This window comes from Sinohyriopsis cumingii, chromosome 4 (assembly GCF_028554795.1).
Source record: "Sinohyriopsis cumingii isolate HCF-2022 chromosome 4, ASM2855479v2, whole genome shotgun sequence".
NCBI lineage: Eukaryota > Metazoa > Mollusca > Bivalvia > Unionida > Unionidae > Sinohyriopsis > Sinohyriopsis cumingii.
Genome location: NC_142964.1, coordinates 45,699,250 through 45,719,725, shown reverse-complemented (window position 1 = coordinate 45,719,725; position 20,476 = coordinate 45,699,250). Strand labels below are relative to the sequence as shown.

General features: G+C 33.7%; 1 protein-coding gene across 1 annotated transcript in view; it reads left to right on the top strand.

Annotated features, from left to right (window-relative positions):
* Window positions 1-2,600: 2,600 nt before the first annotated feature.
* LOC149801081 (calcyphosin-2-like) overlaps window positions 2,601-20,476 on the top strand; it is a 58,945-nt gene continuing 41,069 nt past the window's right edge. Inside the window, exons 1-8 of the mRNA XM_089955116.1 lie at window positions 2,601-2,725; window positions 7,826-7,971; window positions 9,008-9,084; window positions 10,593-10,700; window positions 12,137-12,191; window positions 13,193-13,309; window positions 19,223-19,360; window positions 20,211-20,354. Coding sequence (XP_089811242.1) covers window positions 7,846-7,971; window positions 9,008-9,084; window positions 10,593-10,700; window positions 12,137-12,191; window positions 13,193-13,309; window positions 19,223-19,360; window positions 20,211-20,354 — 765 coding nt within the window. The 5' untranslated portion in view covers window positions 2,601-2,725; window positions 7,826-7,845. The remainder of the gene's footprint in view (window positions 2,726-7,825; window positions 7,972-9,007; window positions 9,085-10,592; window positions 10,701-12,136; window positions 12,192-13,192; window positions 13,310-19,222; window positions 19,361-20,210; window positions 20,355-20,476) is intronic.

Sequence of the window (20,476 nt, the reverse complement as noted above, 5' to 3'; positions counted from 1 at the left end):
TTTTCGCCATGTTAAATTTCCATTGTCCGTAAAGTGGCCCAGGGGTGTTTTTAATGCTAATTCCCATTGTCCGTAAAGTGGCCCCCTTCACTACTTTGGTTTGTTATAAAGAAAATTAAAACAGTGTATTTCATTTATTTTAGAGTACAGACAAACTTCCATTTCCCGGTTGACACACTCTAACCCATTACATTTTCCTTTAAATTCGGCAAACATATTCCAAACCGACTCCTCGTGTGAAACGTACGTCCTTATACGGCATTTCAGTTCGAGTACAGACTGTCACTTCATGCTGTACTGTTCAACTCTGCGATCTCGTGTTAAATCCCGTTTGTCTTCGTAAAAATTCGGCCTTTCGTTGCTATAAACTTTCGACCCTATTTAGCACAGTACTCCTCTACAGCATTTCATTGAGATGGAAACACAGTCACATCAACTAAACGCTTGCTGCACTTTTATACAAGCAGATAGATTAACCTGACATGTGGAATTTCTGTTTTAGTGCAGATCTTCAGTTGAAACTACTCTGAAGCTATGAACCAAAATACCGCCTATGTTATATTCCCGTAGACGCCTCTGATCGTTTGACCCTATTCAAGAGAGATAGATACACCCGATCACCGTCCTCTTGGGTGTAAATTTCATCCAGCTGTTTTACATACTATTCCTCTAGTACGACATTAAGTTTGTTTGTATGTCAGAAGAATGTGTGTAAGCACGCCTACCCTTTCGTTGGTTAGTAAGTGTACGGGTCTTGGTCACTCCCACAGTGTGTTCATGGCATAGTGGATTGGTGATGGATAGTAGATGACTAAGTGTTGGTCACTACACAATACGGGTTGGATAGTAGGTGACTAAATATTTGATAGTAGATAACTATATATTGGATAATAGCTAGCTAGGTATTGAATTTTAAGTTGTTTGAACATTACATTTCTCGTCTTGAGGCTATAGAGACACGTGAAGATTTGTCCATAGGAATAATAGGTCTCTATAGCATCAAGATGGTACGTGATACATTTAAGCAGCCCACCCACCCCAAACAAAGAACTAAAAACACAACAAACAATAACGGACTCATTTAATATAGGATTTTTCATGGTTTCAGACTATAATGGCCCAAATGTTACCCATTAAATTAGCCAACCCATAAGAATAACTTGTCATTCCCACATTTATATATATACACACATTGGCGATTCCTATATAAACCATTACTTGTGCCTCAGATCACGTTAATGGTATAGATTATATTGTATATTGCATTGATGCTATAAATAGCACGTAATCTTGGCACAAACTCATAACAGCATGACAAACACTATATATTTCTCTACCCTTTCGACCTACTTGTCTAGTTATTGTTTGAATCTAATTTATGAAATATTAATTTATGATGAGCCTAATAAACAATTTTTATAGTAGTTTACTTCTTTGTTATACTGGTAGTATTTTATAGTGAGTCATTAAATTAGCATGCATGAAAAAAATGGCGCCAGCCCATATTATGGTCGTAATTAAACACTGATATTCAATAATTTGCTAATAATTCGCCACGAACCAGCATTATGCACACTTCTACATAGGAATATGTACAATGTCCCACCAAGACCCGACATCCCCCCAATCTTTCCAACTGATTGCTCTCTGGATCTTTATTTGTTTGTTTGTTTGTATTTTCCTTCTTTTTAAATCGCTTTGCGGTTTCATTTTAAGTAGTTTTGGGGTTTCTTTTTAAATCGCTTTGGTGTTTCTTTTTAAATCGCTTTGGTGTTAAATCGATTTACTATGCCTCAGATCTGTTTTTTGTACCCATCAACACCTTTTCACGTCACCTTGCATTACCTCCTTGGCAAATGTTCACGGAGTCATGAGCCTCTCCTGACCTAAATTCTCTTTCTCCAAATCCTTCTTTTTCGAGGCATTAATGGAAAAAGTAATACTTCTAAAATACATTTTTCACTTTTCCATGTATTCGTTTGCATAGACATACATAAATTTGCCTTTTTAACAAAAAAAATTTATGCAAATGCTTGTTAGATTAAAGAATACCAGCGTTATTTAATCTTTTATTGTACAAATTTGCTTTATTCTAATGGTGAGTACTTGAGGAAATGTATCCTTCAACGACAATTAAGTCAACAAAGTGTTCAAGTAATACTGGCTAGTTCATAACTCTTCTACAGGTTTATTTATATTTTCTTAACACTTTCTTCTAATTTATACAATGACTCTTATAAACGCAATGTAATTGTTTACGTTTCAGTTTGAAATATACCATAATATTACTTGCAAAATACAGGTTTTCTAACACAAATTTGCTAAAGCCATGAAGAGAGGTTATAAATTTTATCTTCACACCGTTTCTAACATGAAGGACACCAGTCTAAATATGAAATAATTGTACGCCAAACTAACCATTGGTTGTTTTATACGAACTATTATTAGCTATCAAACTAAACTTTTATAAAGAAATAGAAATTATAATTATAAACTCAAAGTAAAATCAAGCCTAACATGATCTTTTTAAATTTTAGGAGCTACTTTTAATTTTCTTTTTCGTTGCAACCCGGGATTACGGTTACACAGTTATTTACTTCCGTTGCATAGAAAATGCCTGAGAGAACGTTTGGTTACGGGACTGTTTATTAATATTTCCTAATAAGAAGATACCATTGAGGCGTATATTAATTTGAAACTTCATCTTCGTAAATTAATATAACAGGTTATTGTTTTGGAAAAGATTGACTGCTTGCACTTAACAGGAAAATTCTCCGTTATGATTTTGATCGATACTGTGTATTACCTGTTTTCGGTGACAATCTTATTTCGTGATGTTGAAAGAATTAAGATAATGATAATAACAATATGAAATCGATAAAACCTAGAAGCAGTCAAAGCTTGTATGTCATGAGTGTGTTCTGAATGACTTTGCATGTCGGTCTAAAAATATAGCAGATCCTGTTGTTGCCTATGTATAGCAATTCTCCTTAGTGAGAATCTTTATGGAAATAGTCTTTACATTGCAAATAAGATTTAAATTTTAGTTATTTATATTTCCGTGAATAAGTATTCTGGGCAAGAATATAACCTCATTATCAGAACATTATAAAATGCTTATTCATTTTGTTTCATCCTTATGCGTGTAATGGTATGTGTGCACAATATTGGAAGGTTACTAAGACTATGCTAAGCCAATCCTGTGGGACCAATACCAGAAAATGTAATGCTTCATTTTCACACCAGATTTGCTATTAATCAATGGTCTAATATCCATTGTCCATAAAATAACAGTGGGAATATAACTGTCAGTTTTCCTCTCCAAATATTGTTTGTCAGAGCATTTCTGTCATTAACGAGTAACTTGCGTAACAGGACAGACAAATTAGATATTTAACTGATTATTTCTATTATTATCCAGATAATAATTAAGCATCAGCAGCATCTTTTTGGGTCCATTTGTCATTTAATGATAATCCATCAAGTAACAACTTCAAACATTACATTAGGAATTTACAAATATTCTCATGTGAAACATTTTCTTAGTATTTTTTAAGATGTTAGTGACCATTTGCAATTAGCACACAACAACAACGGATGCATCATTGTTTCATTTTCCATTAAATTGGTATTAAAACTTTATTGGGGTAGATAATTTAACTCATGTAACAAGGATAGACAAACAAATTTTATTTCTCTGTTTAAAATTCATAATATATTTCGGAGCCAGCAAGGGACAGGTTTGGTGCTGGAAGTAGCTGCACCACATCTGTTGATAATATTTTGTATTCAGCTTCTTTATTGCCGCTTAATTTGCCAACTTGAAATTCTGACATAATCAAAATATATAAATATTTATGTACAATGTGTTATATAGTATGTTGGGTCTGTAATATATTAGTACATGTATGTACTTTCATATCTTTATATAGTGCTATATTTATATTTTGTTGAATTTTTTTCTTCTGCATTATATAATATTGATTCTTTATTCATATCTTGGCTTTTATGTATGCTCTGTGGCATGCCAACTTGCTTACGGTGACCTGTGAACTTAGCACTTGATGTGAAAGGAAACGGTTTGGTCCTTATTGTTGATCTGATATTGCTGTTGCTATTGACAGCACTCAGTGTAGATTCTTTCAAAATCTGATTTTAAGCAAAGCAATGTTATAGTGTATAACTTTCCTAGACAAAATAGTACTATTACTATTACTGCTAATTCTGCTAATGAGATGCATATATGTTAAGTAGAAGTAATCAAATTATACATAATCCTTAACTTAATTAGGTGCATGTGAGTGCTATCTTCTCAATACACAAGAATTATGAAACAATTTGAAGTTTTATGACTGCCGTTTTTGTTCTGTCAGTATTACATGATTTGCACACAGGTTGGTCAGAAATAAAAAATTTGATTTTACTGCAAAAAAACCCCACAACAAATGTCAATATTAAGGCTATTTTCAGACATGTTTTTAGGAAAAATTGGTGTAGAATTTCAATTATGTTTATTAATATTACAGCTGTTTATGCACAACAAAGATGGACAAACACTTTCAATTTGTAAATCATATGTGAAGCTGAACTTTACTCATAGTTGACTGAAAATTCAATAAAATAAAAAAAAGAGAAAAATACCTGGCATTGTGCTTATACAGTGTGACCCCGCTATAGCGCTCTTCGTTATAACACGAATTTGGATATAACATGGTTGTGGTAGGGCTCATGAAATTTCATATATATGTATTTTTCTTATACACAAAAACATTCTTTCTTAAGAGTACGAAAAAAAATGTAAAAACTTCATTATCATTTTGGGGAAGAGATTGCATATGGATAATACAAGATGATCGTGGCTTGGCTCCTGAAATTTTTTATGTATTTTTCTCGTACACGAAAAAGTAGTTTTTTCTTCTTAAAAGTATGAAAAATAACGCATAAAAAGTTTATTCTGGGATCACGTAGGTCTTCACCAATGTCGCAAACTTGGATTGTTTTTCCTTATTGGCGGCAATACATACCACGTGGTGATTTATTTTAATTGGCGATGTTGTTGGCTGTTTAAACTTTACTACACAACCACTGGTTTGGAGTGCAGAAATTCAGAGGCCCCATGAAAGGAAGCTGCAAACTGGATATAAAATGCACTGAAATTTATCTATTGTTACATGAACAAATTCTTTGTCCATATTGACAAACCATCAAAACAATGTATTGTTATATTATAATCCACTTATCATGACATCTACCATGAGTACTGTATGTTGTGAAATATCTGCTTTTTTGTTGTTGACATTTCTGGTAACGGAGATCAACCGGACGAAGTATTATCTCGTAATCTATCTTTCATTGGATTTTTGGCTGCTCGCTAGTAATTAATATATTTACAATGACTGACGTTTGTATGTGGATGGTAAGTAAAATTCCTCTTCTTTTCACTCAGAATTAAATCCTTCAGAACACTCACATTTTCTGTAATAATCCCAGTCATCAAACCAGAACACCTGCGTCTCTATTGTCCATTGACCCATTGTTAATTTTCAGATGCATGCGTGGAAGGCAGCATCACGCTGCTACCACCAATGTAAAAAAAGAAATATATAAAAAAGAAATAAAAACTACATCTTACTTATTGGTTTATTCAATAGGCATAGAGGGACAGTAACTAGAATAGTCCAAATGACGGCCAATTCATTTTTAAAAATGTACCCAGATAAAATAGTTTGCTGAAATTTCAAAGGAAACAGATTATTTTGAAGCACCAATTGTTATGAAAACATACTCAGCAAATGGAGAAAAAAATCAGTCTCAATCATGCAGTACAATTATTTGATGTTGCCATTGCAATAAGAAATGGGCATTTGTTTGGTTCTCCAAAGCAGTCCTTTGGCGGTGACTTCAATAATGCATGCACCCTTCATCAAAGAAAGCTGACTACAATCTTTCAAGAAAAACAGAACTTTTCATCAAAGGAAGTCAGTACCAAAGTTACATAAAAGTGATGGAATCTGATGGATTTTTGCATTTTCCAATGTGACTGGAACACGTTAACTGTGCCATGAACGTTTTCTTTTTGTAGGGAAAAAGTATATGCCTACGAACGCTACCAACGTTGGCTTAAAACATAAACTTTTACCGACTTGGGATGTACTGAAAAGTAAATGTGCTTTGTCATTCGTTACGTGATTGTGCTATATTTGTCCACTGAATTGAGACCAATATGACCTGTGACAAAATTATTGAATATTTTACAGCTCTTTGTGTTGCATATTTTCGATGGAATCACTTGTATTGTGGATTCAATGTATATGATGAGGTTCACAGGTGAGTACACAGTGTTGATACTATTCATGCTATACATTAGACATGTATGTATAAACAGTATTCACGCATATGTACCAATTCGTTATTCTCTAAATAAAGTAAACTATTATGTCTTCTCTGTTTTCACTACATGTGTTTTTCTCATTTAATATGCATCAATTTAAGATGGTAACTATGCCGATGAAGCACATATTTTACTGCCCACATTTATTACCTACACACCCTCCCCGCAATTTTTTTTGGGTACATGCATAATTTTCTTCAGCTAACTGACCTGGTTGCTTATAACACAGCTCGGTCTATAACACGGTCGGATTCTATGGCTCCCAACTACCGTGTTATAGCAGGGTCACACTGTATTATGTATCTCTGTGAGAAAAACATATGGGCCGTAAGTAATTAATTTAACAAGCAACGAAGAGAATAGTTAAAAATCCCTCTGGTGAATAATGCAGTCACTTTCTTTGCATAGAATCAGAGTCACATGTAGAAATGATCAGGATGGTTCTTCGTTTGAAAGTTGTTTGAAAATATATGGAGGTGTCAGGCCTGAACTTGCTACTGTTAGTAACTGCCATGATGACCACAGTAAACATAATTCTTATAAATCAACTTTAAACTACTAATGTATAATCCTGCCACTGAATTCACCAAAGAAAATATGGCTAATCAGTGTCAAGTTTGAGAAAAAAATTAAAATCAGATTAGAATAAATTGCTACAGTTGGGGTTTATGCTTACACTTTGGAAATTTCTTATTTGGAAAAAGGCCATGGAAATCAATTTAAAACAAAATAAATGAACCTGTTGTGTTCACTTTTTTTCATTTGACAGGGCTAAATTAGTGCATATATGGCTAAGTCAGACCATTTTGTCAGATTGAGTCATCTCAGTATTACTTACTAATAACATGAAACAAGTAAAGTGTGAGTGAAGCATACAGTGATATATTTGCACTGACTAATGTTGTGACATCATGACGTATTTTGGGATATGCATGTTCTAGCTTTTTCAAAGCAATTTGTGTAGCATGGAAGTTTTGCTGATATTGTCAGTAAAAGAAAGAATGCATACAGTATTTGGAAGTTATAACAAAGTAAATAGGTTATGATGAATGCTTAAAAAACTAACATAATAATGCTAGAAAGTAATGGTAGCAACTTTACATACTTGAGTGACACTGTTTTCAAACTGCTAAGATGTTGGCTGCAATGTTTTTGTACACATGATTTATCTGAGGATCCCCCATAAGTATTTCTACTAATCAGTGACCATTCATATGAATTCTTCCTACACACGTTGGTCAGCTCACATTTTCAAGTGATTTTTAACTGATTCTAGTATACGGTCAACTGCAAACTTTATATCTGGTCTGATAATGTACGATGAAGTTGTAAAGTATAAACAGTTCATGTGGATCTCTCTCTGTCTCTCTGTCTGTCTCTTTCTCTCTCTGTCTCCATAAAACTCAATTGCACAATGCATGTTTTGAATTTCAGATCCAATATAGTATTGCAAGATGAGTTTTGGAATATTCGGAACTCACACAGGTGGGAGAAATTTGCCAGGAAATGCTCAGAATATGCGGCCTGGCAGTGGTCGTCCTCCAAGTGCCAAACCAACAGTAAACAGGAACCCAATTACAGTATGTATAAGCTTTGACGCCTTCTTGAAATGTGTTAATTGTCTTTCTGTCATGATTAACCCAGCCTTCACTAAATCAGGGAAATTTTTATTTAGTTTTGAGGTCAGACTTTTTAATTCCAGATTAGATGAAATATTCTATCAATAACTGAATGGTAGTGTCTGACTGCAGAAGTAAATAGCAGGTTTTTGGGGGAGAGAACTGTTCCTGTGGCCTCACAGGCCTGTGAGAACCAAGGGTAGTGGTTGTTGTTTTGGACTTGAAACTCAATTTCTTTATAGGACTTGGGGCAAAGACCCCCACGTGTGAATTAGTACCCATGTCTTTTGGTTTTAGAGAGTGCTTTAAAAAAAATAGGAAGATCTTTCATTTTGTGTCTGTCTAGATATTTCTTTTAGATTCCCTGGGGAGGGGGAGGGGTTTGTTGTTTTTGTAAGGTAGAACATGAAACTCCTCCAGGTAAGTAGAATTTTACATAGAGCAAGTCTTAATAAGTCATTTGTCGATGACATGTGTACATGTGTCCGAAATTATTTTTCATGATCACTATGAAGGTGCCCCAGATTAATGGATATTATAGCTAGTTAACGTGTGATGTATTGCTCATATCATCTGCATTGTATTAAAGCTGTATTTAGAAAGGGTATGACAATTTTTATTCCCAGAACCCAGAGGCTACCACAGTGCTGGTCCTGAGCTACCAAATTTTTGAAGTTAGGTAACCTTGTTGGCTACTGCATGCATGTAGCATCATGACTTTTTCAATATTTTGGTAAAATATGGAAACGAAAATATTTCACAATGGATATTAATTATGAATGACTAAAATCAAGGAAGAGGGAAAGCCTTAAATCTAACAATTTCTTGTTTGATTATGATATCAAGGCTGCTAAATTTAAACTACTACCTGACTTTTTATTTACCAGGCTATCATCAAACTTTAAAATTTGTTAATCCTGGCTACTGTGTTTTCTGGGCTGTGTGGACATCATGTTTTATAGTCCTTAATAATCACTAATTGTTTTGTCTCTTGTAGGGAGAAGAAACTCAGATTGAGAAAGCAGCTGACAAAAAAAAGAATGAACCAGCTTCTACATACAGTAGAGTTCAAGGGTAACAGTCCTTTCTGCCATTGTTAAGACATTTTATTTCTGGAATAGGTGTACATTATCTATATGGATACATTTTCTTTTATTCAGTTTTTTGGGGGGTCAAATTTTAATGCTTAATCTCTTGATTGACTTAGGCAGATTCCATTTTTCTTCTCACTTTCTTTTGACAAGTTTAAGAATTTGAATCTCTGAGTTTTCCGATAATCAGGTTGATTGTTGAATGTCAGTTTTTAATTTAATTATAATTTAGAGTTGCAGAAACTGAGTTAAAGTGGTTCTTCAGACTGTTATAGGTCCACATTAATGCGGTATTGTCTATAATGAGGTATTTGATTAGCGCACGAGTCTTATAGGGTCAAAATGGGGCATATGGTATGGCAGAGAATTACATGTATCATGTTTTATAAAAGCAAGAACCAATTACAAAAAATATTGCACATCAAGATTAATAGAAACTCCTCTATGTTTATCAGTAGAATAGGAAACACAACCCATTGTGGTTAGAGTTTTACTAGGAGCAAGATCTAGCATCCCTAGCACAAACATTAGTTGCAAGTATTGGATTTTTCAATCCATCTCACAAACACATGAAAGGTTATTAACTTCACCCATCACAAATCATATATTTACATTATTCATCCACTTATAGTGGGCACAGTTGCATTTCAAAGGGCATTCATTAGACTGGAAAATATAGTGAAGGTAGCAATTGAAATTGACATGTTTGCACATTAGTAGTTGCTGTAATTGTCATTGATTTGTGCATAGGGTAAGATAGAGTTATATAATTTTGATTAATTCAGTCTTTCCAGTTAAATGTGTCTTGTGAGTAAAAAATAATCTCATAATTGGCGATGAAGTTCTATTGTCTTACGTTTATTATCCTTGGATACCAGCTGTCTGTAACTTTTAATTTGCCATTTGCATTGCGTAGTTAATTGCGGCAGGTAAATAGATGTCTGTTTCAGTTTGAAGTATGACTTTCAGCAAACAATGGCATATACAACAGAACTTCTTGTCCAGGTCAGCCACATTGTTACATATCATTGGGGTGTAATATTGTGCTAGGCATTATGGGCTTGGCTGATATTATATTCTCATTTGCAAAAGTGTTAATTGATCGATGGAGTGAACCAGTGCAAGTAGAAGATTTTATGAGCTTTACCCACATTTCCTTGAAGAAAATTACCCACAGTTAAGTTTTAAAAATGGCCAATTTTTACAGGTATTTTCATGTTTGCCATCATATACTTTAAATTATACATCTAACTGAAATTGACATTAATTTACCTGCTCAAAACTACTGAAAATTCTATTTTTTTTTACTTTAGTGAATTATTTTTGTGAAACCTGCTAGGGTAAACCAGTTTGATTCTGCTGAAATAGACTACTTGCATGAGATTTTGTTTTCATTCATCATTAGAACAGTTTCTATGATAAAGTTCTGCAAGCTTATGTCACTTATAATTTTTATGCTGTATTTTTATGTCTTAATTTTCATATTTTCAGAATACCGACATTAAATTTGGATTACCTAAAGGACACAGATTATGTCAGTAACCCTATTGTGCTTAAAGACTATCCCCTTGCTACTCCTGGTACAGCATCGACTGTAAGGTAAGCAACAAATACAAATGTTGATACAGTGAATAGATTGATACAGTGAATAGATTGATACAATGAATAGACTGATACAGTGAATAGATTGATACAGTGAATAGATTGAACGATGGATGAAAAGATAGGTAAATAGATAGACAATCCTGAACCTTTGTAACATAACTTGGGCTTATCTAATGCGGAAGACATTTTGAGTGAAAAAAAAGTAATTTGCTAATATTTCCTTTTTTCAAATATGTTTAAATGGATTTCAAATTCATTTGATTTTGAAAGAAACAGAGAAAGAATAATTAAAATAATACAATCTCAGTTTCATCTTAGCTCAAGGTTTTCGCAATATTTTATACAAAAAACTTTTTGGCATGGATGATGAATGTGATACAAAAAAAACATTAGTCGCCATATTTGTAAGAGAATATTTAACTTTTGGATATGAATCCATAATTACTGGCTCACTTACTGTGATGCAGTGAAAGAAATGGTAAAGCGCAATGTCTAGTTTGTAAATCGTGAATCTGATTTGTGTATACGTTTTAATAAAGAGATGAAATAAGTCATAACTGTTATGAATGAGAAGATAATATTCTGCCTATTGATACCATGCTGGTTGGGTTTGATAAAATGTTAATAATTTTGCTAGTTGCTGTTTAAAGTGGCAACCAAATCTGCAACCACATTATCTTGGCAAATTCCATGCTTTCAGTAATGAATATATTGAGACCTCATGCTCCCAACATACAGGTAAAACCCCATTATAATACGATGCTCAGGGTACAAAGAATAACATCGTGATATAAGTGGGATCACATTATAAATTGTGTTGAAAAACTTCCCCATAGTAAATGTGCATTGAAATTTCAATGTCATCAGTTTTAACTAACCTCTTGATCATATATCATTTGTTTTGTTTGCCGTGTTTCATCAGACATCCAATATACTTCAGTTTTGTATTGTAAACCTGCCAATATGGCAGAAATGGTACACAGTGAAGTTAAGGCAACATTAAACACAGTGCTGGGATTGAAAATCTGCTTGGGATATGAATAATCAGCATTTCCAAGAGCACGTATTTAGGATGTTAAAAAGAGAGGTCACCTTAAATAAAAAAGTAGGAACCATGATGATGTTGCATTATAAGCAGAATCGCATTATAATGAATCACATTATAACAGAATTTATCTGTAATTATCTAACATGGGGTGAGAAAGGTTAGAATTTTTATTGGCTTAAATGATTTATATTATAATGAACTGTGCACAGTGGAGGTTGAATATGTTTTTAAATATAATACTTCAATAAAAGCCATTGTATTCTCAAGATACTTACATGAATTGATATATGACATCTGCATTGCAGTTTCTAATTATCCTTTGACACTCCAGTTTGATAACATTTTATTTTTCCTTCACTTTTGCTGATGTTTTTTCTTTTAGTTGGGGCACACCTTTTGGCTCAGCTTGCAGTGTTAGATCAACAAGAACACCCAAGGTATGGAATAGCTGATGTTACCATAGCTTATAAGTTCCATGTTATATGAATGGAGGGGGGGACTTTGAGCATAGTCCAATGCATAGTTATGTTCAGCAGTTACCATATCCCAGCAATATGGAATATTGTATTACTTTTGTCGGAGGTATTTCTTGACTGATTTAAGCAAAATAAATAATACTGCATTTTTCAGACACCTTTCAACTTGTTTCAAGTAGTTTTGGGTGTATCAGGCCAGAAATCTATTTGAAGCTTTTTGTTTTCACAGTTTTGTTACTGTTGACCAGACAATTTAAGATATTCATGGCAGAAGGAAATTTTGAGCTTTTTTTTATTAATTCAGATTGAGAGATTTGCAAATAAAAGGGCTGGATGCAGGTTTTTGCACAAAATGCATACAGGTCTAATGACAAGCACTTGGATACGTTAGTAATTTTTGCATGTCCATATTTGTATATTTTGTAAATGAATGAAAGAAATCAGAGAAAGGCAAAAACCCAGAATGTATGAAAATTTTGTTGTGTGGAAGATATGCTGTAGAAATTCACCTGTGCATGACAAGGTTGTAGTAGTTAATTATTTTCCTCTTTAGGATGGAGACCAAAAAAGTATGAGATTTAATCCATTTTTGTATTTAGAAGGAGGAAACAAATAAAAATAAGCAAATCTTTTTAAAGACATAGATTGAGTAAACTGTATGTTTCATTTCCTGTAAGTGATGCACAATTTGTCCTTAAAAACCATCTTATCTACATATAGAACCAGGTCTCTCCAAGCAGATGGTCTCTTAATAGATAACATTATGTGATAACGTTATCTATGCATGAAGAATGTGGTTGTAATTTGACAGTTGTCTTTCAAGTTGGGATCGACTGTATGAATGTTTGAAAAAATGCATGTCATGGTTCATTCAAGTTTGCTTTCATAAGTATGATATTTTTAAAATTTTAAGTGATATATCTTTGTTAGCATACTGTATACTCGGTTTTGCTTACTGTTAGAATGTGAGCAGTGGGAGACAAACCAGACCTGCAGGAGTTCCTGGACTACATCTTGGGGATGGAGATACATCCATGAGAGAGCAGTCCAAAAAACCTCCCATCCCCCTACCTAAAGAGGTACATCTAAAACTAATAAAACATGCACTCTTTTCTTCTAGTTCAATTTCAATTGAATTTAACAATGAAAGCATCAAGGAATATAACAAAATATAATGGTTTTTTTTATAGTTCAAGTGGTATTACTTGCATGGTCCTACCCAGTAATGACAGCTTGGATGTTTGAAATGTTGGGTCCACAGGTTGTGTTTCAAAGTCATTTTTGCTGTTTTTAAAGTTTTCATATTTCTTAATTACATTCTGCTTGTAGTGCAGAGTGTTGCACACAATATCCCAAGGGCAGTTGACACTATGTCCCTGTCCCTCCAAATTTTGGGGACACACCATTTTAGAGCAACTTAATGCACAAAAAGTGCTATAAAACACTATACGATACAGCTTGGCCAACTATCTCCAATTTCGTGAATGTTTCCATTGACAGATATATTGTTTTAAAATAGATGTTTATTGTCATCTTACAGTTTTATCACCATTTGTGACTTTGGACATTGCTAGCACCAACAGAGACAAGAATAGACATCCACTAATGAAAAGTTGTTGGCTTATTTTTAAACGTTTTTTCTGAGTGAAGATTTGGGAGACATAGGACAAAATGTTTAGGAAACCTGTGAGCCAGTGCTCAATATGCAACACTGAATGCATGGTTTTCTACTAAAGGTTTCCTTCTCAGGAGCAGAATTTACAGAATTCATGTGGGAGCTTTAGCATTCATTAGACATGTTGTAAAATTGAGAACAGTTTATTTATACACTGGAAATGTCTGACTTGCATGCATAGTTGAGATGGAGATATTGTCCTTCCCATTGTGTCTTTATTACCTTTGTCGTTATTTTTGTTTCAAAGGCATTGTCAAATGTTTCTAGTTTACTTTTAATGCTTTGTGAAGTTATTAATCTTTATTGGTGCATTTATTTTGCAAAGTACTTCTCAACACTCTAAAAGCAAATCAAAACAATAACGTTTCATTATTGTTTGCATTTAGCACAATTTCTCTTACAAGTAAGTACATTTATTATGTGAGGTAATTTTATCACTTTTGAATGACAAATTGGATTTTAGCCTGGTTTGTGAAATGGAGTCATCTCGTGTAAAATGTGGTCCATGAAGGCTTTCTTTGAAAGCGTTGCTTTTTCTTATATACGGTTGCTGTTTTGAAAAATTAAAACACAGATAGAACTTAAGTAGCAAATAAATAACTCTTACTTTCTCTTTTCTAATCTTGATTGTGAAAGAAAAGAAAACAAAATTCAGCTTTAAAATAACCCCAAAGCTCAGAAGAACAGAACTAATATTATATCGTAAAGTTTTGATTTCAATATTTAGTTTATCTTTTCTCATGTGACTATAGTTTGTTCTTAAATAAACATTTATGTGCAGTACTATTATAGGTTGGAATAACATACCAGCCAACCTTGTTTTTTTATAGCAAAAGTCTTACATTAATTAAAGACTTTGAAAATATGGTTTCTGCTGTAAGGTCTGGACATTGGCTTGTCAGCTGTGATCTGGATCTGTGTTTAATGTTAAAATTCAATTGAGTTGGTGGGGTAAGCAGACAAACTTTACAAGAAAACCACAGTTGGTTGAATATGCTCATGATTTTCATGCAAAATGTGATCATGATGAAGCTGCTGTTTATAGCATTTCTGAAAATATTGTCCAACAAACAAAAACATGTTGAAGGCTTAAGGGGAATTCAGGCTTTTAAAAAGGTTCAATCAGTCGGCACAGAAGTATAAAAGTAATCTTTAGATTATTGGATAAAAGCAGGAAAGTCAACAGTTACGTCTGTAATCATGTTTATTTGAATATGTCTTGGTGTGAGATGATAGTCATCTCCATGTGAAATTTTAAAAAATTTGTTCATTTTTTGCTGGTTTCAACAGTAGTTTTAATACAGTATTGACTATATGATGCAGAGGAAATGGGACCTAAGTGCCTTCCCCAAGGACACACCAAGACATCCATCACAGGCTGGCCTGGATGGGTATTAAACCCATGATCATTGAATTGGGAGTCTGACACTCTACCAGATGAGGTTTCATGTGTGTAAAATTTAAAAAATACCCAAGCCCAGTGATCATGAAGCTCAATGATTACATCAGGTTGTGAGATCTAGTTAGAAGTCATTGAGCTCAGTATGGTTTGGAACTGCAGTTTGAAACTTGGATGTCTGTATGTAGTTCAGGTCTAAGTGTATACTATACAAAGTTGTTAGTTTAACATAATGTTTGCCTTTGCCTCAGATTACACTTCTGAACTTTTTCATGTTTTCCAAGATGGCAATTAAAGTATTTGATACTTCATTATGCCGTACTGAAAATTGCTGTAATCTTGACTGTCTTACAGGGAGGGTCTTATTATGGTTGAAAGGTCTGTGGTAAATGATACAAAATGTCCTGTGTGTACATGTCTAATCTGTTTCAAGTAGGAAAATATGTAAATTTTGGGAGTCTCTTTAATATTCTTTCATGACCTTTCATCACAATTTTCAAAAATTTCTATTTGTTTTTAATTAAATACCTCACATTTCTGAAGTGTATAAGATCTGGTGCATTCTGTTTCTTTCCATCGTTAGCTGATCAGTGTAAGTGTTCTTATTAAGTGGTTAGAATCTGATTCTCATTGTTAACACTGAAAACTGATAATTATAAGCAAGTCAGTTTAGAATTTCTCTGTATATTTCAATCTCAGATATATATGACATTATGTTGAGCAAAACTTGTTTTTATTTATTCAAAATGTCATTCTACACTATTGTATTACAAAATGAGGTGGTAATTATTATAATAGGATGATATTGGGTTGGGATTGGATCTGGCAAAGACACTGAACACAAAGTTATGAAAGAGAAGCTTGTTTATAATGTAAGTAAATGATGAATGAATCTGGCACCATACTTGTGTGCTTGAAGTTTAGCAATGGATTAAACAGAATGATGCACACAGAGTTCAACAATAGATATAGGAAAATGGTATCATTCCTAAATGGAACTAATCCTGTAATTTAACTTCACTGAGTAATAAAATGAGAATCAATGTATGGAACTCTTAAACAAATATGATTGAAATATGAATCATTTACCATCTGTACTCGATGGATACAATTCATACACAGATGTAAACAATTATATATATCTATATCTATATATATATATATATATATATATATATATATATATATATATATATATACACAGATGTGAGCAGTGTATGATTCTGTCACCTAGGATGATCATTGTATATATACAATTTATACACAGATGTGAACAATGTATGATTCTGTCACCATGGGTGATCATTGTATGTATACAATTTATACACAGATGTGAACAATGTATGATTCTGTCACCAAGGGTGATCATTGTATATATACAATTTATACACAGATGTAAACATTGTATGATTCTGTCACCAAGGGTGATCATTGTATACATACAATTTATACACAGATGTGAACAATGTATAATTCTGTCACCAAGGGTGATCATTGTGTAGAATTGATACACAAATATGAAAATAGTATTGTTTATCCACAAGTAAGTTGTATGTAAAATTGAGTTTTGCTTATATAGCACTATTGAATTATTGATTTCACTCATATAGTGGTATTAAAAAATATTGATTCAAAAATGGAACATGTGTATTTCATGGCAACCAGTTGAAGATGTATTTCTAGTTCCACAGCTTGGGTTGAATAGTCAAGGAGCCATCGCACATGGCCCACCCCTCCCAGTCTGGCAAAGGATCCCTTGAAAGACTTTTAATTTTCTGCAGAACAGTTTGTCCCAAACACTGGTCCTTTGAACTAGTGTCACCAAGAAACCCCACTTTGTTCCATGACTCCTTTTTAAGACCTGCTAAAAATATACAATAACTAAGCCATGTAGTACGTGACAAATGGTTAAATGTGAGTACAGTAGTATACCTTACTAATGCATGTACATGAATTGGCTTCATTGCACATTAAAATGTTTCAGCAGAACTCTAGTACAAGATTTTTATTATGATAACTATCTCCCTATCTGAACAGGTGTCCAACAAGAATAATCACACTGGAATAAAACAATTTGAATGTTACTTATTATTTAATGCATGTAGCACAAAACTGAATTCAGTTTCACTGCTCAGTTATAAAAATATCTGTCTTGAAACAGTATATAGTCTGTCTGATAGCATGGCATTATGTAACGTAGTTTTGACATTCTAGAAAATTTAGAATAATTCCCAATCATTTAATATATAAAACAGTTCTATAATGTAAAACAAATAGCAAGAAAGAATACAGTTTTATACTTTACATACCTCAACAGCAAAGATTGCTTCCATAAAGTGGACAGCTTCCTGACAAAATTCGTATTGAGATAATGTAGCAGGTATTTACTCTGTAAGTATCCGATTAACATGGTGAAATTCCACTGCCTTGGAACTTAAAAGTAATTGGGGTTTCTCGCTGCAGTCACTCTGCATGTCCTGCAGTTGGAAACCGAACTCAGTGTTTTGAAAAAGCTACGGCAAAAACTTAACCACTCTCAGGTAATGTTATGCACAGCAACAAAACTTAATTACATTTTCATTCCTATATATTGCAATGATTATGAAGTATGCACAATTTCATGACAGTAATCACCATTACTAGCTATTGAAAATTAGTAATATACAAGAATTGAAGCCCTATATTAATACCAGTAACTCAATACTAACACTTTCATCTGTTAATTAAAGTCTTAGTATATCATTATAGGAACAGTTATCATTTTAATGAGTCAAACTCCATGCATAACATAAAACCTAATTCACAGGGAATGTCCAGGAGGATTTTTATATGCCTGCCATAATGGGGCCCCGAGTGGCCGAGTGGTCTAAAGCGCTTTCCGTTACGGATCACGGCCATCTCACCTCTGTCTGCGTAGGTTCGAATCTCTGATTCGGCCAACGTGGGTATGTGAGAAAACTTGCCAGTAGCTTCTCGAGGGTCGGTGGTTCCTTCTGGGGATTTCCCGGGTTCTTCCTCCACCATTAATACTGGCCGCCATGTATAGCCTATCATGTGCTGAAAAATGGCGTTAAACCCTACAACAATAACAACAACATATGCCTGCCATAAGGCAGGGCATATTTTGTTATGATGTTTTCTGTCCTTGCATCTCTGTTGCTAGATTTGTTTCTGCACAGTAACTTGTGTTGCCCACCCTCTAGAAGAACCAAACTTTGTGGATCACTTGCACTTGGAGAATAGAAGAGTCCTATCAGTTTTGGAGTCAAAAGTTCAAAAGTTAGGTGACTGTCACTAAAAACAAAAGAAAATGGTATCCATACACAAATCTGAGTTTTTGATCATATACAGTTACAGAATTCTGTGGATGACTTGTATTTGGGATAAGGAAAAACCTTGTCAGTGTCAAAATCCAATGTCACTATGACTGAAAGAAGAAAAATGGTTTCTGCAAAATAACATTTAGTTTTACATATGTCTTACACTTGGAGTAAGTATGAAGCACATCGATTTTTGGGTTGAAAGATCCATGTCATTGTGATTGAAAGAAAAAACATTCTTTTTTGCACAAAGAATTTATTTTTAGATAGAAGATTATGACACTTGGTGGAGCATATAATTTGCAATTCACATTCTCTTGTGGGAAAGCTTGAAAGGCGTGACAGCCTATAAAGACAAGCTGAGAACACTGGTGACATACATTTCCCAATCATATGACTGTTTTCAGATATTTGGCTTATAGAGCATTGAAAACATTATCACATACATATATCCAGCATGATTTAGATATACTTTAAGTTATTGGTGCCCACTATATAGATTTTAGTTGTTTTCATGTTAATTCCAGTATGATTTTGATACACTTTAACATATTGGTGCCCATTGTATAGATTTTAATTGCTTTCATGTAAAAACCAGCCTGGTGCCTGGGATAAAGTGCCAGTCCCCGACAATGTACCAGAGCCCTCTGCAAGACAAAAGGAGATGTACAAACAGTACCAGGATGAAATGAAGCAAGCCTACAAAGCCCAGAGCAAGCCTTTAGCAGTGCAAGAGGTGGGATAATTTGCCAAGTGTACTAGTATATTCCGTTGTTTTTGTAACAGATTGAATTATATTTGTAACATATTCTGAAATTGTTGAGCACTAACCAAGTATTTAATGATGAATTTTTTTTGTCAACAAGACTGTTTTAGTCTCTAGTGAAATGCAGACAATGGAATGCTTGTACTAGGGTCTCATAACGTAGATTAAAAATTCTACAAGCATCTTTGAAGGTAGTATTGCTTTGTGTCTGTGTGTGTCATCCTGTCTCTTTATCTCTCTCAATCTCTTTGTCTTTTTCTTACTCCCTCATCAATAATTTAATTATTTATTTACCCTTCTCCCCCTCCTGCTCATCACCATTTTTTGGAATCCAGTCTACAGCACTCATTGAATCCTACCCATGTTCAAATAACATACCATATGTACTTTTGTATAAGTCAAGTCCAACTCTGAACAACATAAACATTGATTCTACCATTGCATAAAGTGCTGGCAGAGTAGAATCTGTGTTGTTTGTTTTTACTGATTGCTGCTAACAAAACTGCACTGACCCAGATCTGGCTGTATATTATACAATGGCAGAACTGGATCTGTGCAGTTTGCAGTTGGATTTGACTTATGAGCAAGTATAGATGGTACATTGAATTTACTTGTGAATTATGTGGCACAATATTTTGTGAATTTTATTGTTACTGCAAATCACAGATTAAAAGACCCAAATCACAATGATCAATTGGTGAAGAGAAAGAACTTCTTTCCCTTCCTAAATTTTCAGTAATGATGTTAATTTCATTTGTTGCAAATCCACTTAAATTGATATAGACAAAAAAAAATCAAGTTATTGTTCTGTATAATTAAGGTGGATGTTGAGGAAGCAGTAAATGAGTACAAGAAGTCCTACCCTAAACTCACAGAATCTGTGGATGAAGATGACATCATACAGAAAAGTTGGACAAAGAAGCAAAACTATTCAAAATCACAGCTAATGAAAAAGCTAGATGCTGTAAGTATAGAGAAATTTATCAGGAAGGGACAGTCAAACAACTGGAGAATTTTTTTTCTTCATTATGATTGCTTCTGAAAGTTTGGAATATGTAACTCTTACAGGGTTCCCACACTACGGGA